The sequence below is a fragment of the Candoia aspera genome, chromosome 3 (genome assembly GCF_035149785.1).
Source record: "Candoia aspera isolate rCanAsp1 chromosome 3, rCanAsp1.hap2, whole genome shotgun sequence".
Taxonomy (NCBI): domain Eukaryota; kingdom Metazoa; phylum Chordata; class Lepidosauria; order Squamata; family Boidae; genus Candoia; species Candoia aspera.
The window spans coordinates 16569709-16594616 of record NC_086155.1 but is presented as its reverse complement, the minus strand read 5'-3'; the positions used below and the strand labels follow the sequence as shown (position 1 = coordinate 16594616).

The 24908-nt window shown below is 38.6% G+C and overlaps 1 protein-coding gene across 1 annotated transcript in view; it reads right to left on the bottom strand.

Moving 5' to 3' along the window:
* The window catches only part of BCAS1 (brain enriched myelin associated protein 1), a 48939-nt gene that overhangs the window by 7513 nt on the left and 16518 nt on the right, over positions 1-24908 (bottom strand). The window contains exons 4-10 of the mRNA XM_063297036.1: positions 24282-24844; positions 15815-15973; positions 13488-13532; positions 10367-10501; positions 7935-7970; positions 7445-7669; positions 2703-2861 (exon numbers count right to left, since the gene is read on the bottom strand). Coding sequence (XP_063153106.1) covers positions 2703-2861; positions 7445-7669; positions 7935-7970; positions 10367-10501; positions 13488-13532; positions 15815-15973; positions 24282-24844 — 1322 coding nt within the window. The remainder of the gene's footprint in view (positions 1-2702; positions 2862-7444; positions 7670-7934; positions 7971-10366; positions 10502-13487; positions 13533-15814; positions 15974-24281; positions 24845-24908) is intronic.

The window sequence follows — 24908 nt, the reverse complement described above, 5'->3', positions numbered from 1 at the left end:
GAACACTGACATCTCTAAAATTTGGTGAATGTACTGGTCATTTTTACATTTTTCAAATCTTATGTAAATTGGGTTGGGGGGTTGGTTTCCATGCCATCTCTGTGCATATTATAGATATTCTGGAACCAACCAATAGTATGCTGCTTATCAGTTTTTCACTGACCTGAGAGCTGACTGACTCAGAATCCTGAATATTTGGTTTACTGACTTCCAATAAAGGTAGGGAATTGAGATCAAAGCATTCCTTAAGCCTTTCCATGGTCAGTTCTTGAGAAGAATAAACAGAACAACTTCTGAGTGCTATTCCTGTGATTTGGTGATTGCTGACTCCTTTTTCAGAGCTTTGAACTACAACAACCAGCAGCCCCAAGAAGCATGGCCCATGATGAAGGATGCTGAGAGTTGTTGGCCATAATAGGCAGTCTAGAGTTGTAGATGACTGGTTGGCTGGACTGGTTTATTATTAAACAAATTTAATAATAATAATAATAATAATAATAATAATAATAATAATAATAAATCTGAAAAGCCACAGTTTTCCCATCTCTGTGACTATAAATATTGTGGCTGCTTTATATTCTACTTCCAGTCAGCTGTTTCTCCAAACAGCTCACTGGGGCTTATATATAGTTCATAGGTATGCCATTGAACAGATCATAAATTTCATAAGACTGAAACATGTGCCCTACTCTGAAAAATCAGGCTTAATTTAGCCTTCCTTAACCAGTCTGAGAACAATAGGAGTCACACTCCAACACTTCTGAAGAATATGAGGTAGAGACGGAGGGGAGTGGTTAATTTTCTCAGTAATGATGAACAGGCTGTTGCCTGAACCAGTGTTTCTCAACCCTGGCAACTTTAAGATGTGTGGACTTCCACACCCAGAATTCCCCAGCCAGCACACTGGCCAGATAGAAATGTTCTAACCAATTGGTCCAGCATTTGAGAACTGTATTACAACAATGCCAACTTTCTACATTTTAGCTCCAGTTTTGAATTGAGTTGTTTTTAAAGAAGATAATGATTTTTAACCCAACAGTGCCACTTTCAGTGAAAATGTTATTAGGAAACAAAGGCAGGATGAAATACATAAAGTTGTATATCAAATGGAATACAAAAGGGTCATGAACTTTCTCATTAAAGTAAAAAAGCCCAGAAGTAGAGTTCACTTGAGCCATCACCAAAGGAAGACTGAACAGTCCATTCACTTACTTGGTGATCAGGTGCTGGCCCATTTATTTCAGAAGGAGTTACCCCTGTGTCACTCCTGACTGACTAAAATAACAAAGGATTATATGAATTTCTTCCATGCTCCTACAATGATTACAAATGATTGTACATAGGAGTCTCTCTGAGCCTTTTGCCCGTATTCTTCTTTTTGGACTTAAGAACACAATGACAAAAAAGCACGTGATTTCTTTTCTCACTGGAAACCTTTGGCCAAGCAAGGGAGTATCCTGTGAATGTCTACTGAGAATAAATATGTGGTCTCACCCATCATTTATCATACCTTTTCAAGCCAACCTTCCTTAATATAGTCTATCAATTGCTACCTCAGAAATGATTTATTTCAGTTCATCAGGCTTCATACTTGGACTTGTCAGTAGATCCCAGAACTCCTGACACTTCAGTTGACTTCTCAACTTGAGTTGGCAGGAGAGTCCCCAACACGACTTGGCTAGATTAGAATCTTTATTGTAGACAAATATGAAACAATTCACATGGTAAATGATTGTCCACAGCAGTACAAAGATGCCAGGGACTTTTATATATTTTTAAAGGTTTACATTTGAGGTTTTTTTTTCCTTCTGCCCTTTTGAATTAATGGATGCCTGGTGTGGTGCTTAGTGGACTTCAGATCAGGTAGTTGTGATATGTTTAGATAATGGCCATCCCTAGCCTGGGAACTGGTGGTTCCCACTTTGCCAGCCTGAACCCTTACACAGTGTGAAGGTGGAACTCAACAGAAGGTGGAATTATTTATTATTTATTTTTTTACTCTTATTTATACTATTTATTACTGTAATTTTATATTGTGGATTTTACGATTGCTACTTTAATTGCTTACTGTAAACCGCCTAGAGTCCCCTGATGGAAGGAGATGGGCGGGGACAAATTAGATAAATAAATAAATAAATAAATTCAATAGGAAAAAAACCATTACTCAGGAGCCTATCTCCAGCTACTGGAGAGTCATTAAAATCCTACCTCAAGCCTACCATCAAATAGATAAATGAACTATATAGATGTAATGTGATGTAGGCTTATAGGCAACTTTTGATATTCCTGTTTCATGAATTAATGTTGCACTACATTCACTTATATTTCTTATTAGCCACATATTCTGTGGAATGGAAGGCCCAAAGTTGGTTTCACTGTTGGTCTGGAAAAAACGGTAATGATTATTCACTTATTCATGTACGTATGTATGCATGTATGTATATACTCATATAATGATGCAAGCTTTAAGCCAATGACTTGATCTCATATGAAGTATCTCATAGATTCTGCCTGGTGAACCCAGCCAAAAATATGGTTATTTTGAAAGCTTTTTAATTAGCTGCCACTGGCTTGTTCCATTATATTTATAATTAATTAATTAAACTTTGAAGCTGTCCAACTTCTCAATGACTGTAGGGTGGCTTACAATGATATCAAAAAATAATACAGCTGACATACAAATTCAGGAATATCCATCTTACCAGTTTAAAGAATTTTCTCAGATTTGTTCTGGTAGGTTTCTCTTCTCCTTTAGACTTGGTTTCTGCAACTTCCTGGCTCCTACTTTCATCTTTTGCTGGGACCTCTGGAGATGCTTCAATTCTTTCAGTGTTTATCACCTCTATGTCATCTGTAGGAGTCTGCAATGGTTCAAAAGAAGTGTTACCAAGTCATTTAGATCAGGCAAGGTGAGATTCAGAAGACCTTCTCTCAGTGAGGCTGAAGAGTGGCATACTAGGTGTTTTGGTTCAAAAGGAAGCAATTTCATATGAGGAGGCTGCAAGGCTCACACCTCTCAAAAATCAAAGCTACTGATTTCTGAGTCCGTTCCAATCAGACACTGTTCAGACTTAATGAAGAAAGAGAAACATCCTGGATAATTTCCATCTATACTAATTGACAGTGGGCAGACGCACTTCTCAGGCACTAAGGGCTGTATAGCATCAGGCTGTCATGTTCACTGTTTCAATGTAGTTCATACATCGTAACATTTCACATGCCATGGCGCTGACGCACGTTTCTGTTTGGGAGGGAGCTGCTGTGAGACCTTGTACCAAGCTCTGTATGTGAAATCAGGACAATGGAATGTGTTTGGGTTATTTTCTCTGTTCAAGGACTTTTCCTGAAGACCATCAGGAACCATTAGGAGCACCTGGGATTGTGGACTTGAGAAGATCCTAAGGGGGGAGGAATTTTGTTTGCACCAAGGGTTTTTAGTCTGAATTTGCCACACTTTCATCATTCTCAGCTTTCTCTCTGATCCTGCATACTATTCTTCAATAAATCAGATATCTTTGAAACCTTGCTTATGAGTCTGATGTACAATAGAATAGGCAATCATTACACAGGCATTATGCACCTCTTCTGTACATTCTTTTGTCTGCAATCCAGAAGTAATATTTTAAATATGCTGAGGAGAAAATTCTTAGAATTGAATCAGAGGACTCTGCGTGCAGCAACTTGTCCTTACTCTCTGTTTGGAGGAAAGAGGCCATCATAATCTCTCTCCACTTCAGAAGGATTATATCAGAAGATTCAGCAAGATCTTTCCTCTGGGTATTTCTATATTCAAAGAGTTACTTGGTTTTTCCCCATTAGGGAAAATCTAAACAGGCCCCCACCCCTGACATACATCACCTTTCAGACTGAATTTTAATTTCATATGACTATACAACCTTATTGGAAGTAAAACTCACATCCAGATGGACACCGGGGGCTATTCTACAGTGGAGTTATGCTTTATTTTATTTTATTTACATTTTATTTGAGTTTGAAGGTTTTAAGCCACCCAAAGAGATACAAATGCATTTGAAGAGCAAGGTAGAATGTTTAATATGAATAAAACAGATTAAATAGCATAGAAGTAGACTAAGGCAATGATCCTTAACTAAACCATAGGGGAAGGAGAAGGAGAAGGAGGAGGAGGAGAAGGAGACATTGTGAAAAATACTGGCTGATGCCAAAAATAGTGCTCTGATATCAGATTTCTCTTTTCTCTTTCATTAGTATAATAAACTTTACCATGAATCTGACATAATGTTATGCCTTTCCATGCTTCCGGTAAGAAACCTTCAGAGATGGGATGGAGATAGGGAAACCTATGATCTTCTTCTGTGAAGTTGCAGATAAGGATTTGCAAGGAGGAGGGAGATAAGTCGATATGTGAGTGCCATTTTTAACAGCTGCCCTATGTATACGCCCTGGAGGCTACGCTGTATTGTGCAACCCAGAATAGGGATTAATTTAAGGACCTGTCAGTTGTGTTGTATGAAACAATGGTGTTCTTCCACCTTTTCATTTAAGTGTAATCATCAGAAATTTCGCCTGTGATTTTGTTAAACCTGGTTGAGAAAAGTGGTAGTTAGAAGAAGCAGATTTAATTTAATTAAAATCATATTTTAGTAAACTAACAACTTTAAAGAGAACACTTAGTACTCATTATAACAATCGATTATGTTAGCACGGTGTCTGTCGCTAAAGTCTATTGTTATTCTTTTATATGCAGTGCAGCGTAATTATCCTGTAATACCATCTGATGAGAGAAGAAACCACAATGTCAAATATAATCCAAGATTATATCCAGTGCTTATATGCAGCTAATAAATGAAGCATATTATAAGATTAAAGTATGATAGCACTCTGGACCATAAGGAAGGCTGAGCGAAGGAAGATCGATGCTTTTGAACTGTGGTGTTGGAGGAAAATTCTGAGAGTGCCTTGGACTGCAAGAAGATCCAACCAGTCCATCCTCCAGGAAATAAAGCCAGACTGCTCACTTGAGGGAACGATATTAAAGGCAAAACTGAAATACTTTGGCCACATAATGAGAAGACAGGACACCCTGGAGAAGATGCTGATGCTAGGGAGAGTGGAGGGCAAAAGGAAGAGGGGCCGACCAAGGGCAAGATGGATGGATGATATTCTAGAGCTGACGGACTCGTCCCTGGGGGAGCTGGGGGTGTTGACGACCGACAGGAAGCTCTGGCGTGGGTTGGTCCATGAAGTCACAAAGAGTCGGAAGCGACTAAACGAATAAACAACAACAAATGATAGCACTGGAAGCAAACCTTTAAATCATTTTAAAATTGCCAGCATTGGTGTAGTGTTTCTCTCTTATTCTCTCTCTCTCTCTATATATATATATATGAGGATTTTATCCATATATACATGTATGTGTGTGTGTCTGTGTGTGTGTCTGTGTATGTATATATATATATATATATATATATATATGGATAAAATCCTCCTCCTCCTCCTCCTCCTCGATAGAATTTTGCAGCTACTTGAGCAGCTATATTTCTGTTATTGTTCCTCACAATAATAGCATTAAGCCCTCCACCCAGTCACCATTTAGATTTTCTTTTTCTCCCAAAGCTGAACACATCCTCAGTAAAGCAGAAGCATGTCAGGATTTACTTTTAAAAATAAAACAGTATATGGGATTTTATGAGAATACTGTATATCATTTTGTTTCTCACATGATGTTCATGCAGTGGGTTTAATTTCACTAGTGATAAAGCTGTATCCCGGGATTTGTGATCAAAGAAAATGAGATATTGAGTCACTCAGGAAATCATTTGCTTTGAGTACATGCTTGACTGAACATTCATTCATTCATGAATTCTAGCACTGGCAGGATGGGCATCCAAATGGTTTCACCATTGGGGTTGTGGTGGCCATGGCTTAGAAGTCGCTGCAGATTCCCTTGAGGAGATACTGCAAATTTTGTGACATTAGAGTGCCACTGCTGGGCTTCATCCTCAATCAAGCTGATCCAGATTTTTTTTGCCCCATTTTTTATGCACATTCCAGCCAGTAGCCATCACGTTTCCAGGAGTCATCTAGGCAGGCATGCTATATCCATTCTGCAGACATGCCCAGACCAACAAAAGCATGACTGCTGGACTTTATTCTCAGATGTGGGCTGTTGACTGCATTTTTGGCAGATGTTCTCATTTTGCCATCAATCATGCAAGGAGATGACCAGGACCGTTCTTAAATGTCTCTTCTGAAACACCTCCCACTTCCATGGGTTGTGAGCTTGTTTCCCTTGCATAGAATAAGTCTGGCATGATGGCTGCATTGAATATCTGAACCTTCATTTTCAGGCTGATATTTTTCTTCTTCCAGAGGCCCAACTTGAGCTCTGCTAATTCATACAACAACAACAGTGGATGTGGCAAACACTGATGCAAAGATCAAAGAGTCTAGGTGTTTGAAGTTATCAACCTGCACAGTTGGCTCATCTTTAGGGCAAAGTTAATGCATGTGTCATCAGTTGACATGCTTTTGGTCCTTTTTGCATTTGTCCCTAGACTGAGCTTTTCTGCTCTTTGCTTATGACATCTAATAGCTCCTGTGCCTTCATTTCTGATTCCTGTATTAAAAAAATAGCATTGGTATATGTTGCATCTGTGAAGTCCAGCTCATCTGCGCCATGTTGAACTTCTGTATGCCCAACCCAGCTTTTCCTCATTATCCAGCCTGCCATCGCACTGAACCACAGTGGGGATAGTATGTGAGCTGCCTGCCTAGGTGACTCCTGGAAACATTATGGCTACCTGGCTGGAATGTGCATAAAAAGCATTAATTATCTTTCTTGAAAATGCACCGTTGTTCTAAATAAAAATGTAAAAGGAAAAAATATATTTCCAGCAAATCATGGCAACTAACCAAACATCAACTGAGAAGTTAAATATGAAAAAAGAAAACATACTACTAATCAATCTAATTGTTATTATATTATCTTATTTACATTCTCTTTCACAGAACTTTGTTTTCAGACAATGCCAACAACCTATTTGGGTGAAAGATATAAGGGATCACCAATTACACACCATTTATGCACATGTGAAAATTCACAGGTGGAAGATCTGATCCATTACTTATTACACTGCAGATTATATCAGGAACCCAGAGCTGGATTTATTATGCCTTTGTTAACCCAACTGAATCAGTTCAGCATAGAAGAAAAAAATCTATTTCTTGCTGACAGATGTAGATGAACATGTAACAAAACAAGCTGCATTGTTTGCAATGGCTGCGAGGAAGATACGAACGTAGATGTTGACAGATAGTGCTGTTAATTTTAAGGGGATTGAACTGAATTGATATGGATTGTTGTAATTTTATATGAATTTTGCTAAAACCTATGGTTGCAAATAAATGTCCTGCTAATAATAATTGCAACTTCCAAGTGAGTGTCTCTAGAATCCAAACATACCTTTTTCCAAAAGAATTTACTTAGGGGTGTGGGAGTAGAAGAAGATCTCTCCTTTGTCATCTCCTTAGGAGCTTCATTGGTGACAACCACAGCTGCTGGTGCTGGTTGTTGTACTGGAGCTTCTGGGGCTTTCACACTTTGCTTCACTGCTGGACTCTCCTGAGGTGGAGGTACATTTGTTTCTGGTTTTGTAACCGGGACAATAGTGACAGGCAGCTCAGTATTCTAGAAACACAAAGGAACCAAAAATTGTGTGGGAGAAGATAAACTTCAAAGACCATCAATGGAAAAACATGTTTGGCTACATTAGAAGACAAAAGAAGCTCATGGAAACATGGCATACTGGCATCTTTCATTCCAGCACCATCATACATTCATCTTTGAGACAGGCTATGGCAAAGATGTAAAGAACAGTATGGACGATCAAAGTCAAAGTATAGAAATAATGTCTGCAAATGGAAAACTCATAGTCTTCAGTAATGTTACTCACCTTGGCATTTGCTGTCTGTTGAGCATCTTTTTTTGCCTAAAAAAAATATAAAACACATAAATACAGAAATGATGTGGGGCATCTTCATTCTGTAGGAACAGAAGTGCCTGTAATGATATTTAAGGATGGAGGCATACAGTCACTGCACAGTGCTTGACATGGTGAAGCCAGCATAAGGAGGAGGTTGCGGGGTAAATTTTTCGGCATTTCTCTGGCATTTTGAAATTTTGAGCCACGTATTCTGAAATATCACAGGTGGTGAACTGAAGTATAAAACTGAAAACATGATGCCGATGAACTAAAACCAGCTCAGGATGATGTGTGGAGAGAGTTCTTAGGGAGTTTTTCTTTTATAATATTATGAGAGTGTGATGCTGAATGATTGGAAATACAAGACAGAAAAATGGAAGGACTTTATATAGTGCATCCTTTCCCAATCTGGGTGGTCCGCAGATATGTGGCCTTGGTCTCCAGAATTCCCACTAAGGCTATTGCTGGTAGCTGAGACATTCAGCACATGTCTAATTGGGGCAAGGCAATTTGGTATCACAAGAGGGATGATAAATGTCAAAGGGGAAAGCTTCAAAGGGGAACCAGACTAATTCATGAACAATAAAGCTATCAATGTCTTGTAATCCTGATGATTAAATATCTCCAATTGCAGAGACAGTATGCCTCTCATTACCAACTGCTGGAGAAGTTGAGTGGGATGTTATCCTGGACCAGTTAAGCCTTTGTTCTGATTTTCTTCTTAATCTGCATGATCTGAACTTACAATGATTTCACCATATCAGCAGTCAAAAGGAAATGCTTATATCAATATTAGTATTTCGGTGATTAGCATCTGTAGAAATGCCACTGCTTTGGGATTCAAATTAGTATTTATGATGTAATCCTGAAAAACATCTTGTGGGGAGGGAAGAGCATCTGAAGCAAATCTGTATGCATCATTTGGGGGTCGTGCTGTCTCTTTGATGAAGACAATGAATCAATTCAGATACTTCATAAAGGTAAGGTGAGGGCACCATTGAGTAGAGTTGGCCTCATGGAAACTATATGGACCCAAACTTTCTTGGCAACCATACAGAACTGGTGCCGCTCCTTTTTTCCAACAGCATGTTCTAGATTTGCAACCTAGCCTATTGCCCTGCGTTTCATGATGGTCTCCCATCCAAGGACTAACAAGTCCCAACTGTGCTTACTTCTGAGTCCAGACAAACTCAGCAGTACTGCTACCCAATGAAGCACGGAAAACTTATTTCTCAGGAAATAAGAGTCTATTCCAAAGCAATCCTTCATGCTTTTAACTTATAAAGCAACCTTCCTAGTATTGGTGCCATGAAGATGCCGGAATTCAAGGAGTTATGGTTCCAACACATTAAATGTTGCCAAACTGGGGCAAGTTGTGCTAAACTTTGCTAAAATCAACTATTGGTCTATAATCAGTCTGCATTCTTTTATATGGAGCTTGAAGTAACCAGGGGCTAAAAAAAAAATCATATTAAAGGAATCTTCCCTTCATGTTTTTCTAGCATGCTAGGCTAGATGCTGCATGTTGATGAAGGGAGACATATAGGCAGAAAGGTGGGATATAAATGGAAAGCAATAATCATAAGAATAAATATATAAAGGAAAGACTTTGTTTTATTTTGATGGACTATAGCTCCTTTGTTGCTGCATCTTCACTTTGTGCCTGAAGGTCAGGTCCTGTGAGGGTAATAGGAGTTTGTTGGCTTTGCAGCTCCCCTTCAGTAGCCAGAGGAAAGAAGCAGAAATGAAATTGACAACAGTTTAGTCAGTTTCCTTCTCTTCAACCCAGGACTAACAGGATTGAAAAGCTCCAAGCTACTTGAGTTTTCCTTCCTTCCTCCCTCCCTCCCTCTGTCTCTCCCTTCCTTCCTTCCCTTTTTGTGATGATAGGGACTGAGATGGGGGGCTGTTATTATACAATTGGCAGTGGGTTGGGGGCAAGGCATTGAATTTCATGCCTTGTTTTCAGCATTTCAAAGAGAAGGAAAGACATTCACAGGTCAGCTTCAGACTGCTTTGGGGAGTGAAACTGATGGCGGTATGAAATTGCTCTAAGTTCTGGTTCAGGCTGACACAGGTTTTGTTAGTGGGAAAGACTTAATAACATAGCACAGAATATGGCAATGAATATGTGGTGAATGGGAACTTCCTTCCATTGAACCCTGAATTCGCAGATATTAATGGAGAAGTAAATATTCAGACTCCGGAATTCTCATGATATTTCCCTGCTGCCGAATTGTATCCCTGTTTGTCAAAACCAACAATTAAAACAAAATGTCCAGCTGAAGGTTTGCTTTTCAGTAAGTCCAGCAACTACATGTTTGCATTCTGGACAAGCAGATTTAAAAGTTATCTGTTGTCATTCAGAGTTCTAGGTTTTTGTTTTACTCTCCCATACCAACCTTATGTCTAAACAGTTTGCTAAATGTACTATGTCTTAATCGGGGGCTGTCTGGCTTCTTTTTCTTGGTGCTTTTGACAAGGGAATCAATCGCCGTCTTCTCAGCAAGCTGCCCACCATGGCCTGTTTGAGATCCCTTTGTGTGACATCAATCAAAGTTGAATTTTCATTGCATGCTCTATTTTCCTTTTGCCCATAATAAGCATCAGCAATAGTTTATACACAATGTTGTCATAAGAGAATTCTATATTCTGTTATGTACACCATCACATTTTTGCTCAATTATTTGCAGCACTATATTAATCATTTCAGCATGCATTTATCTAGCAAGGAATCCACACATATGTTCCACTGAACTCCAGTGCACACCGCAGAACATTTGTGGGTATTTTTTGAGGCTACATAATAAACTAATGGGATACCATGCTCTCACTACAACCTTTTATGGGCACCCAGAACTCTCTGATGGCTCCATATTGCAACAAAAATCAATAATAGGCAAGATGTCCTCCAAGAAAGGACAATTCCATTTAACTGTGGAGGTCTTGCAAAGCATTCATGGTGTTGGTCTTAACAGTGAAATAGCTAGAGAGTAGGTTATTTAAACAATTGCCTCAATGCATACAATCCTGCTTATACTTTAAGATCATCTTGGAAATTTCTTAGTAAAAAGACAGAGCAGTTTTGATCATGTCTTCAAGAATTTGACTTGAGGCTGGCCTATTATATATCTTAAAGTAAGGCTTGAAGATTTTATTCATCTGTGCTTTTAACTGAGACTGTATTTATCAAAACCTTACAACGGTGCTGAATGTATTTTGCCTTTGCTCTTGTAAGTACATAGCTTTGTCAGAAAATATGCCAAAAACATGATGAAAAAAAATACTAAAATGAATAGACCAGCTCTGAATTTCAAACAGAACAGAAGCCAAGAGGTTCCTAGAGTATATATTAGATTGAACCTGTTAAATCAATTGGCTCCTGTTCCATTTCTTATATTGGCAAACTGGTACTAAGGTACTATATATCAAATTAATGGGATCTGGAGTTTAACAGGATTATGACTGTTAAATGACCATGCTGAGAAGCTTAGGCACTGAAGACCAGCACCTATGGAACATGCCTAGTTGGGGAAGCAGTGGGACCAATATTCTCCTTTTCCCATCCTTTAACCTTGTATGTTTGTCACACCACAAAAAAAATGGAGTCTGTAAGACATAACTAATGCTGAAACAGAGAAGGGGATAATAACTTTTTTCATACATTACACAGAAAAACCAACATTTATCTGATTTGCCAACAAAATTCATTCAACAGGACACCATATTTCACCCTGATTTTCTCATGTGTGCAGAACATGCAGTTTATATTTGGATGTTACACTTATGATGTCTGCCTAAAAATGTAGTGTCAAGAACCCTAACGTATTGCGTGAATAGAGTTCATAATAAAACTATGCAAAACCAAGATAAGGAGGTATTATTGGCCTATCATCAACTCTCTGGAATGAGGTTTCCTCCGAGATCCAGATGGCCCCACTCAGTTGTTGTCAAGAAGAGCCATGAAGATCTGGTTCTTCACCCAGGCCTTTGGCAAGAGAGAGTGAGATCCCTCACTTCATTGCACTTGCCATCTTTTATTTTTATTTTTTTTATATTTTATTGATTTGATTGCAATTTCTTTGTTTGATTGTTGTGAGCTGCCCAGAGTTGTTGAGAGTTGGGTGGCATACAAGTTTAATAAATTATTAAATTAAATTATCTTTGTTCCAGAAGTTCTCAGCCTACACACTGTCCTCCTCTTTCATTTTATTTTTACTACAACCTTGAGATACAGGAAAGACTGAGATACTGGCTGGGGAATTTAGTGGCAAACATGACTTCCAAACTGATTACCCCATCCTGGGTACCAGGTGGCCAGATTGCTGGTGCCCTTAGCCTCAAGATGCTGATGGCCAATGCCAGATCTATTTGTAGCAACACCATCTTCATGCACAATTTGGTGCTGAATGAGACAGCAGATCTGAAGTGACTTATCAAAACCTGGCTGGGTGGAGGCAACAATGTTGCCTTGACAGAAATAAACTACAACAGGCTGAGTTCTTCCAACATCCTAAAGCAAAATGAAACAGTTGAGTGAACCTAGTCACCATGAGCATCATGCTTAATGAGAACTGAACTCCACTCTTTATCTGACATAATTTACCATAGCATCCTCCAGATGTGCAGTGTGGCCTCTTAGAATCCTGGTGTTGCAGTCCAATATACTGTATATTGGGGTTGCTAGACTGAGGAAGACTGATTTATTGCAATGGTTTTTTGATTGATAGCCAAATGTCTCTGGATAACAACAGTTGCAATCATTAAACTCAGTGGGACAGATTCAGTCTTCTGAGTCAACATCTTGGTTGTCTTTGCGTGACATTGAACCACTGATTAGCTAAACACATTTTAGCCTAGTGTATTGTGCAAATGCAGTTGCATGGTTAATGAGCAGTTCCCTTGTCTTGCAAATTTAGAGCTATGCCCATGCAGCTACTAACCATGGGTATTGAACAGACCACACTATCAAGTAGCGACTGGATCAGCACCTTATACTAAGCTATGGTCTCCTTAATTATGGTTTGTTGTAAGCCATAATTAACTCATTTACTACATTATGCCAGGCTAGAATCTATAGTTTAAAATCCACAATAGCTCGATTCACGCATCATGCTAACTCAGAAATAAGCAAACTCCATTATGGTTTGGTTTGATGGGTGAACCGAACTGATGTATGAAAGAGCCAATCAGTAGACTTAGATTTAGATTGACTTGTGAATCACACTGACTTTAATCCAGTGATGGTCTCTCAAGCAAGCCTATATAATAAGGCAGTTGTGAAGGTAAAATGGGTGAGGACCATGCAGTTCTGAACGTCATAACAGTAGGTGAGATAAAAATGAAATAAGTAAAATAATGCATATTATATCACACATCAACCTTAAAATCACCCAACTTCATATCAGATGTAATGCTTTTCCATGTAGGTTGAGATGTGTGTGTGAAGCAATCTTGAGATGCACAGGTAGGGATCCCAAAAAAGAACATCTAATGTTGAACTTGCAAGGCAAAGACACTCACCTTGTCCTCAGTATCACATTTGGAATCTGCTTTGCTTGGTGAAACCTTTCAAGACAAAAATAATCCTTGAAAAGTGCAGTTTATAAAACCATTCCAAATCTTGACAGCATCTTTGAGAGGCAATGGGAAGTAGGAGGACATAGTTTTAAAACACAGAGATATAGACTGAAATGAAGCATTAGAAGAGGTTTCCGAGTACGTATATGTGAATCAAAATGATGGTCTAGGGAAGTTACATCTATCCCCAAATAAACAAATTGGACAGGCATCGATCAGAAAAGAAGTGGGAAGTTTTACAAAAAATCATCGAGACTAGATGGTAGAACAACTGCTGCTCGTGAAGCATATATTCATTTGTTGTTCTGTTTCACAAGTCGCTCCAGTTTTACAGATTTTGTTAACAGTTGTCCTGCTTTCAGTCCCCTTCCCCCAAAGAAAAAGTTGCTCTTTTAGGAATTACTATTAATTCATCAAGGACACCAATAATTTATAACATTATCAGCAAAAAATGCCTGTTAATTAACTCCCTAGATTCAGAGTATTTTAGATTTAAATTAAAAAAAAAAGCTCCTTCAGGAAGTTGGAGCAGATAATCCACTAGAACTTTTTCATTCCCTGATTCCATGAAGGATAAAAAAAAAGCATCTTTTCCAAATGTTGGAAAAGCATACATGTTTTTTTTGGAAATTGATGACGATCTCTTACATAACAAAGCAATAAGTCCAGTTATTTAAATGGGACACGTTCCCAGATGTGTATGGAGTGCCCTTCCTTGATTTGGTGCCTTCTAGATGTGTTGGACTACAACTTCCATAATTGCTCACCATATAGGGCTTATAGATTCAATGTCTGTAGAGCAGGGTTTCTCAACCAGGGTTCCATGGAACCCTGGGGTTCTGCGAGAGTCACTAGGGGTTCCCTGGGAGATCACAATTTATTAAAAAAATTATTTCAAATTCAGGCAACTTCACATTAAAGAGGTAAGTTTCATTCTTGATTTTTAGTTTAAGAACACTGTTAATGCCTATATACAGGCCTACACATGACACAAATATAATAATTTTGTAACTTCCGGCCTATATTTGAGCCTGAATGTGCAGGGGTTCCCCGAGGCCTGAAAAATATTTCAAGGGCTCCTCCAGGGTCAGAAAGTTGAAAAAGGCTGCTCTAGAGGATGTGGGCCATGATAGGCTGGTACAGTTGATGGAGGCTTTAACTATGACTATGAATTGAAAGTATAGCTAAAAGGGAGGTTGGAGGTAGGAACTGGGAAGGGCCTTTGACAATATTCATACATAATGCTAATATTTAAAACTGGCTTGCTGAATTAACCATAATCAGTTGGCTCAAATGTAATAGTGATAGGAACCACAGATTATATAAAGTCCGAAAACAAAGAACCCACATTAAAGCTTAGCAGGAAATGTGATTCCTAGCAATTGTCTTCTAGCTATCCACTATTGGAAAAATGTAACTGGTCCTGATAAAGTTTTGATTTATCCCAGCAGTTATTTTATTTTCTTATATTCTGTCCTTAAACTAACTTAATGCATATGCAAACATGGAAAAAGTAGTGAAGAGGCAAAAAGAGACAAAGAAACTTGTTTGAATTCATGCCATTTTTAAAATTAACCTTAGGTATCAGTCTTATGCTGTTTAGAAGTTCTATGCAGATTGAGCTTAACAATCATTATTATTTTTGAATAAAATTTTAGTGCAGGTTTTCTACTCCTTCAACAATACTGGCACATCTTTTTTTCATTGTGCTTAACTAAAAACCCTGCTGTCGAGAAAATGAATATATCTGATTATTTTGCCTCAATGTTCCCAGTTAATGAATAAAAATGCAACCTTTTCACACACAGTTAAGTTACCTTCTTCTACAGTAGACTTCTTTAATTTTGCACCCTCAAAAGACTTGGGGCTCCAACTCCAAACACTGCTGGCTAAGATGACCCTTCCTGAAATTTTGGGAATCCCAGTCCCATATATCTGATGGGTGTCAGTGTAGGGAAAACTGTTCTACAATTTCATTACTTCTTCTAAAACAGAAGTCTTGCTTTCTACATTTTCTAGCAAGTATAGGTGGCCACACTGTCTTCTTATATGCATTCAGCCTGTGATAGTCCCTTTCCTGCTGCTGACATATTTTAAAGAATCACCCTTTTAAATTTCCTTCCTAGTGCCAAGGAAGGAAGGAAGGAAGGAAGGAAGGAAGGAAGGAAGGAAGGAAGGAAGGAAGGAAGGAAGGAAGGAAGGAATCAACAGCAAATTTGAATAGCAATTCACTCCAGTTATATAGGGAAAAAACAATGATAACACCTTACCAGTGTTTTGAAGAAGCTCATGATGTTATTGTCTGTCCTGGTTGTTGTGTTAATGTTCTCTTTTTTTATCTCTTCTTGGGCAAGATCCTCAGAGGCCAAACAATTGGCAGCTGCTGTATCCTGCTGCAGAGCGGTTTGGTCGCACTCATCTATTAAATCCTGCATCAAACGAAAGCATGTTTCTTTCAGATACTCACTTGTTGAATGCCTAACGGATTTGTAAAAGTAATCTGTTTGCCACTTGCATCATGTCGCTCTACAAGACAGAGTCATAATTCCATCCATATTTCTTCAGCCTACATATACAGAACAATTGGTCCTTTATGTAGTCAGTGTCTAAAATATGCACATTTGCAGTTGGTTGGGGGAACATTGTTCTGAATCACAGAGAGCAACAAATGCAAGAAGCAAGGTTGCATATGGCCAAACACACATCCCCTTTCCAAGCAGCTGAATACTAAATATTAAGTTCCAAGTGATTGTGGTTTTGAACTCTGAATACTGAGGATCATATAGTACCACACATGGGGCATCTCGATTTTTCTATTTACAGTGCTTTTCTAAAGGTTTCTCAGAAAGACTTGTGCAAGTTGATTTGCTTAGCATTTGCTTAAATCTAGCTAAAACATTAGTACTGACGCAGCATGGAAGTGCTCTGTTGGTGATAGTTTACATTAAAAAATAATAATAATTTCTGCAATTGTAGTGGGTTTTGGAAAAAAAAAGATATCATTCAAACCTTGGGAGGAAATGGAGGTTGAATTAAATAGTAAGAATCACAAAAGTTGCCTTACGCAATGAAGACCAATAATACTCTGTGGGATAAATAATAGCCTAGAGAGCAGAAACACATTCAAAACAATCTTGATGGGTTAAAAAATGGGCTGAAAAAATAACAGAATAGAGAAAATGAAATGAAATGAAATATACATATAGAAGAGATGGTTTGTTTGTTTGTTTGTTTGTTTATTTAGTGCCTTCAAGTCAGTGTTGACTCCTGACGACTGCCTGGACTAGTCCCTGCAGTTTTCTTGGCAAGATTTCCAAAGTGGTTTGCCATTGCTTCCTTCCTAGGGCTGAGAGAGAAGGCTGGCCGAAAGTCACCCAGCTGGCTTTGTTCCTAAAGCAGGACTAGAACTCACATTCCCCTGGTTTCTAGCCTGGTGCTTATACCAAACTGGCTCAGCAGAGAGGATACCAGGCTTGAAATAGGACATGTGAGAAAGATCTTGGAACTGCAATTATTCCCAAGCTGCATATGAGTCAGTTATATGACATGGCTGAAAACAAGGCAAATGCCATGTCAGTCAATAATGAAAGCATAGCTTCATTATTCACATAAGAGAATTGTCTAACTCTATTCCAGACCTGTCAAGACCCCAACTGGAGAATTGTGCTGAGTTTTGGGCATTACATTTTAAGACAAACTGGAACAGGTTTACAGAAGGGCAGTTAGAGTGACTGGAAACTCAGCCAGTGGAAGCTTTAATTTGTATCCCAGCACTGAGCAGATGAATTGGACCAAATGGCTTAAATGTTTCTTCCAGCTCAAGGAATCTAATATGTATGTATGTGCATGGAAATGTTCATGAAGTATGATATATATGAATGAGTGTTGGGGTTAGGTGGAATATATTCAAGGTCTGCATCTGCTTCTACAGCTGGAGAGGTGTCTGGCCTGATTTAGCAACTTTCAGGTTCAGCCAAAGTCATTAGGTATTGTCACTTGCTGTCGCCTTGCAGAGCACAGTTTCTGCTTAGTACTAATATAATTGGTATGAGGTGATCTAATCTCATTAGTATTAAGTAGGAAAAAGCAACTTAGGGACAGGAGGTTGAATGTAAGTCAGTTAAGACACAGAATGGGTTTAAGAGCTTTAGAGTAAGTATATTTGGACGACAGGTTGACACAATAGGGAACCAACTTATCTTCTGAACTTAGAGAGGTAGGATTATTTTTTTCTTTCTGCTGTAGATAGCATCATGGCCAGGTCACATGGAACAGTCAGTTCCACTTCCTAAATAATTCCCTTTTTCATGTGCCAAGGTGTAACTTCAATGTACTTTTCTCAGTATCACTGCTAGATATGGAAAGAGGAATGACTGATGCTATTTATCCATCTCATCAAAATCTGGAGAAAGCTCCTAATGAGCATATTAAAGGAGGTATAGTATTTGAGGAATAGGAATAACTGCTTTCAGGCTTGGTGAAGTCCAGCATCAATGACTGATCTTCATTACTGGCCAGTCCTGGTCAGGGGTATCCACAGGGTATAATGAAAAAAGGTCAAGATAGCAGCCGTGGTGATGCGCTCAAAGCTGTGAGTGGTTTTACGTACGTTGCAGCACATAAAAACTAGAAAGTGCTTCAATCACACTGCCATGGCCCCATCTTGACTTTTTTGACCACGCCCTGGGAGCCCTGTACACCCTTGGTCCTGGCTGAATTCTATGCCCACAGAAATAATCAGCAATATCGTTTATAAGGTATGCAGTATTTGGCTGAAAAATGGGAAAAGTGTTTCAGATACAATGTGAGCACAGCCATTTCCCACTTTGGATTTGAATATACTAGTGCACACCTGGGCTTTTTGTATAAATAGATCCTTAAAATACAATGTTGACATTGCCTTGCAATCACAATATTAGAAATCTATTTTTAAAGTAACGGAATCTGTCCAGTTGGATGTGTAAAGTTTCTAGTTTGTCAGTGTCTTTTTCTGTATAGAACCCTTCCTCTGTCAGTAAACTGTATGTAGCTCTGTGTATGTTTACCCACGTATGAGTGTACTGTATATGTGTGTTTGCATATTTTTGTGTGCTTGCCTGCCTCGAATTTCTCTGTTTATTCCACCTTGCTTTTGAACAGTGCCAAAGATACTGATGTTTGAAGCAAATAAACATGTTTTCTTCCATTTTGTACAGCTGAACAGAATTAAATGCGGGACCTAGGACATTCACACAAGATCAGTTTTGACAGCTGCTCTCTGCCCACCTACTTTCTTCTCTTACATTGCATGCAAGCCCAAAAATTCCTAATTAATTTCATACTTTCCAACACTGCACCAATGATGAAAGCAGCATCATTGTCTAGTTACAACACTCTCTGTCATACACACAGACAGACAGACAGAGAGAGGAACATGGGATTGCACACATTGTTTTTCTGCTGTGCTAATTTACTGTAGATAAGTTTCTAAAGGTTTTAAAAACTGGGCAGATTCAGAACACATTCTTTAGATAGACAGGCCCTAGGCTGCTTAGGTTTTTAACAAATATGTACCCTACCTTTTCCTCTTCGGTTAAACATAATCAAGAAAACTAGTAAAGGAGAAGAATTACAATATGCAGAGATAACAAGATATTAAAAATACAATGAGAGTATAGCAAATTGCTAAGATGTTGTTCCTTAAGAGAAGAGATAAAAGAAGGTAAAAGAAAAGATGCAACCAGGAGAACAGAAAAATAAACAAAAACGCGATCACTCAGTCCAAGTTCACATCCCTAACTATCAAAAGTTTTTCTAAAAAAAGCTACAGTACTGCAAATGAGCCAACACGTTCCCCTTGTGAACTTCCAACCTAACTGCACGGGAAGGTACAGTGTTGCAAAACCCTTACTTGTGATTGATTGATTGATTGATTTTATTTATTTATCAAATTTTGTCACGGCCCATCTCCCTCCAAAGAGGGACTCTTTTGATGCCTAAGGTGGACAGATCGTGAAAGGAATACATTGAAACGTCCTCAGGTTGGAGAGGGGACAGGGTGGCCTAGGGTTCAAAAAACATTTTATTTATTTATTTTTAAATCAGAAAGGATAAAAACAAAGACAATTTCTTTTCAGGCCTTTTAAGAAATGTTTGTTTAAGAAATGTTTGTTTTCATGACTTTTAATTAAAAAAAAGAGGCAAGAAACACAACATGTGAACATCAACTGATGATCTTATTTATAATCTATGGGCATAGGGCAAATACCAACATTTAGTAACTTTGATGATATGTGACAGATGTCATAATTAATTGTCAACAACTCATTATTATTACAAAATAATACATGAATTATTTACTATTTCCATATCTCTGTAAAAAAAAAGGCTAAATCATTGAACGTCATATGGCATATAATTTTTAATTCTATTATGTTTGTAGAGGGAGGGGCCCACAACAGCAAAAGTGGCCCTAGGCAGGAGTGTCCACAGCAAGGCTTGACAAGCCCCAACCCCTTTTACATGCCTGCATCATGACATCACTGCAGAGTGATCCTTGCATAGTGACATCGCTGTGCATGCTGAGATGTCACTGAAAGCACATCTTGCTTGCTGTCAAAAAACAGGCCTGTCAATCCAGCTGGTTTTATTACTGCCAGTAATTTTCAGTTACCGACTGTGAACAGACTAGCTGCTGCTGGCCTGTTTTGACAGCAACGAATAATAAAAAATAATTTAAAAAAATCTGGGAATCAAGTAATGTCAAACAACTTCACTGGTTATAGTTCAGATGCCTATGTTATCTGGTTATATTATGATCAATTGGGCAAATATTACTTAGAATTCCTGGATGATACTTTGGAAACTTGGAAGCAGTTAGGAAGCAACTTCCCTAAACTAGGAAAAAATATAACTGATTTCCTCAGTTTAAACTGTGAGCCCAGGGCTGCTCTTAAAAATATGGATGTTATCCTTCAGTCTTCTCTATCCAGCTTTTAGCTTTTAACCCCGCCCCCCAATTCCTTTTAATGCTTGTTTGAAGTATGCAAAGTATGGGGGATTATTATCTATGGATTATTGAAAGTTTGTGCTTTTTGCTCATAAAATTATTTATGCAGTGCTTGGCTGGGTGGGAGATACATCATAAAATCAAATAAATCTATTTAGAAAGATATTCAGAAATACATTGTGGAGCTTATTCCACCCCATGGGCGTCCTTTTTTCCATTTCTTCCCTTTCACATAAAGAATGGGTCACTTACTCTTACGAAGGGAACATACAGCTGAGTGGGATGGCAGTGGGATGTGGACAGAGATTCTTATTATATGTGAAATGTTGCATGCATGGGATTATGGTGTAACAAAAGTCCTTTAATATCATGAAAAGCTAATGGAAATAGGGTTTCTTTTTAGGTTAGCATGAAAGGAGTTAAATGCTTCCATAAGTGAGTGAGTGAGTCTATAATCTGTCTAGTATATCGATCTATCTTTCTGTCACTCTATCATCTCTCTATCATCTCTCTATCTCTATCTCTATCATCTAATCACATTTCTATCTTGCCACAATCAAAAAGAATCTTGGTAGCTTACATAGGATATAAAAAACCAATTAAAACACCCACTGTACAAACATTATACATCTGTACTGACAAAAAAGAGCTTGACATACTGAATTTCCTGTGCATTCTGAATGCACTGAATGCACTAATTATAAAATCATGAAGGTTAGTACAAATCAAGCTTAGTACAAATCAAGGTTTAATTTGGTTTATGGATTCTTATTTCTTATTTTCTTTCGCCCCAATCCACGGGTGGTCTGAGGTGTGGCCTAAAACTGGGCCGAGGTTGTTCTGGGAGCCTCCGGGCTGGCCCTGGCCCTGGCCCCAGCCCCACCCTAGGGGGGAATAGTTATGGGGCATCAAGAAATCAAGAAAGAAATCAAGAAATCAGAAAAGTCAAGATGGTGGCCACAACTTTGCAATTTAAGCCTGGCCCTTTTTTGATGAACATTGACACATGCAATAAAGGGCGAGATTTTGATTGTGCACTCGTGGCTGCCATTTTGATTTTTTTATCCTCTCCTACCCCCTGCATGCACCCTAGTACAAATCCTACTATTTGGAGATGTAGACAAGGCAATTTATGAAAAGAATGCCTTCTGCCAAGACCACATTCACATTCACATGGCTCAGCCAGTGAAATATTTCAAGCAAATCATTTACCTTGGCCTGAATAGTAAATGCTCTATCCGTGCAGTGAATCCTGCCCTTGTTTTAATTGTGCAGCCTCCTGAATGTAGTTTTGTGATGCTTGAAAAGAAAGCCATGGTTCAGCCAAACACAGAATGCCTGTGTAGCTCCTGGACTCTGCCCTGAAAAGGGAGGGTCTTCTCCTTTCCTCTTTCCAATGATGCTGCTTGTTTGTTGGCATCATGACATGTGGAAAAAAGTCTTTGATGTGATTAATTTTCCGCTCAGAAGCTTACTTAAAGAGTGATGTGTGCCCAGAGCAAAATCCAGACAATTACAGTTTTATCAAATATTTTGACTTTGAGTACAAATATACGGTCTATATAATTGGAAACTGGGTTTCCTGCCATTAGCCCAGCCCAAGGAACCCATTTTATAACATGTGTTGTTTTTCTCATCAGGCTCCTTCATCTGAATGCAAAGCCCAACAGAACAGCCAGGAAAATTATTAAGAGTTTTTATTTTTATTTTTATTTTTATTTTCATTTTCATTTTTTTCTTTTTTTCTTTTATGTGGAAGGCCAGCTTCAGGCTATCTGAACATGTGTAGGTTACAACCTGCTGCTTTGAAATAGGAGGAGTGGCACAGAAGCCCGAGATCCCATTCATCTTACCATGGCTTGTGCAGCAAATCTTCCCAGAAACATGAAGGTCTGTAACATTTTCCAGGCTTTGCATGAACAAGGATTCTCAGTGCTTCAGAATGTTTAGCATCTTAAGATGCAATCCTCTCCTAGTGAAGACTTAACCATTCTTTAGATTGCAAGGAAGGTTTTTTTTTGTCCTCTGTGAAGGTTCCCTTGGAATGCAAATTTCTGCCTTTTTGCACAGGTGATCTCAGCCAGATTGAGAGAAAAAGGATGAAGTTGTAAGAGGCAGAAGAACTAGTTATGAGAAAAGAAGAGGCAAGGAGTATGAAGCTGATGATATTGCTAGGATTTTGCTAGGATATTTTGGAGACAACTCAGTGAGGTAGAAGCTATAATTAAAGAGTGGGTATGACAGCGTGGTTTGACAAAGGACAGGGGACTGAATCTCTTGCAGTGTCTGGGATCAGCACAGGATCTTCACCTCATCATGTCAGGAACATAGCACTGAAGAGGACATAATCAACTAAATGGACTAAACTAGTAATCAATAGACAGGGTTCATACGTTGTACCAAACATTGGTTGCTGAGGAAGCCACAATTGGCTGGGTCCACAATTTGTCTAAGCTATGACCTAAAGTTTATAAACCATTAGCTTAAACTTGAACATATTTTCTTACTATGATGTACGAATGCACTCATGTAAGACTAGGAATATGGTATTATGAATATTTAAATTACAAAAGATCATTTGTTATATAGCATTGATTTACACTGCATTGATAGTTCACACTGCATTGCTTTAAAATTCCCATTCAACCTAACATAGTAAAGTATGTTGGAGATCTGAAATTCTACTGCAGAAAAACTCACAGCCTAGCATATACAAAAAAGGTTGGGGTGTAATTAGGTTATTGCTCCCCACCCAAAAAACCCACCATTTTGTAACCCACTAGATCTTATTGAAGCAGCTAGGATTCCATAATTTATTTTTTAAAAAAATGACTGAACCAATCACTCTGCCTAATGCCTGGACTGGCTTTATTTATTTCTCTTCCTCAAGGACTGTTCCACCTCACTAATTTGAAACGATCTTGTTTTCCTTAAGAACTCTTCACAAATGTAGTCAGGAACAAAACAGACATTCAGCGTGTGCCTGAATGACTCTAGGGAAGAGGATCCTATTACCATCTTTGTGAATAATTTGTTCCACTGTTGCATTGCTCTTACTGTCAGGAAGATTTAAAAAATATAATAATAATTGAGATCTATCTTGCTATAACAGAAATCCATTATTTGATAATGGAAAACAGATTTTGACTTTCGGTAGGACATCCTTTCAGGTATTTGAAGGATGCAATCATAACCCCCTTGGCCTTCTCTTCTCAAGGCTAAATAATCCCAATTCCTTCAATCTCTCTTCATGAGGCTTAATTACTAGTCTTTTGATCATCCTTGTTGCTCTTCTTTGAATCTGTTTTTCAATTGCCCTGAATCCTTAAACTGCAGTGCACAGAACTAGGTGCAGTACTCAAGATGGGGTTTGACTGACAGAAAAGAACATGGAACTATTACTTTCTGTGATTTGGAAATTACCCTTCAGCTGATGCAGCCTAAAACTGTGCTTGATTTTATTGCACCTATATTACACAAACAACCCATATTCAGTTTGTAATCAACTACAATCCCAAGATCTTTTTCACAAGTTCTTTTCACAAGCCAGAAACCCTCCCACCCCCAACCTTACACTTGGGCATATGTTTCCTGTTTCCTAAATTAAGAACTTTGCACTGGTCTCTAATATTGTTTTGTTGTTGTTGTCATTTTCAGCCCAATTCTCTAATCCATCAGGATTGCTCTGAATTTTATTTCTGACTTGCAAGGTATTAGCTACCCCACCCAAATCCTATTTCTATACTTGCCTTTCCTTGTGGTTCATGATCTGACGTGCTTTGTAATCCTGCAGTTTCTTCTGAGGAGATGCCTACACCTGGCTTGTTTTCAGTCACCTCCTCTTGACTTTGTTCCTGTACTTTGCTCTTGTCTCTTCCTTTTTCCACTTTAAAGAGTCTGTCCAAAAAGGTTACCTGTTTGGGCTTGGGTAAAGGGGCATCCTCCTCTTTAGCTGGTGCCGAGAGTTCAATTTCACTGAGAGATGCTTCGCTTAGGTTTTTATCAGAAGCTTTCTCTGCTGCAGCTGCAACCGAAAGCCCCCCGTTTTCACTCGATGCTTTGTTTGTTTGAGCTGCCTCTGAGCTGACATCAAGTTGAGCTGATCCAACGGGTGAATTTGTTGCCTGCGCTTCAGTACGTCCTGGTACAGGCCGTGAAAATGCAAAGGAAAAACGAGATTTGGCAGCTGGTGGAATAGGTTTGGCTTCTTTCCCGAGATTATTTCCACTGGCCTCAGAGATGGAGCTTATCTCCATTGTCTTCTGGGAAGAAACAGCTGCATTATCCAGGCCAACACTCACTCTTGCATCCACTACAAGTACAAACAAGAAAACAGCAATTCTCCATCACAACAGGAAAGATGCACTATTAATCAT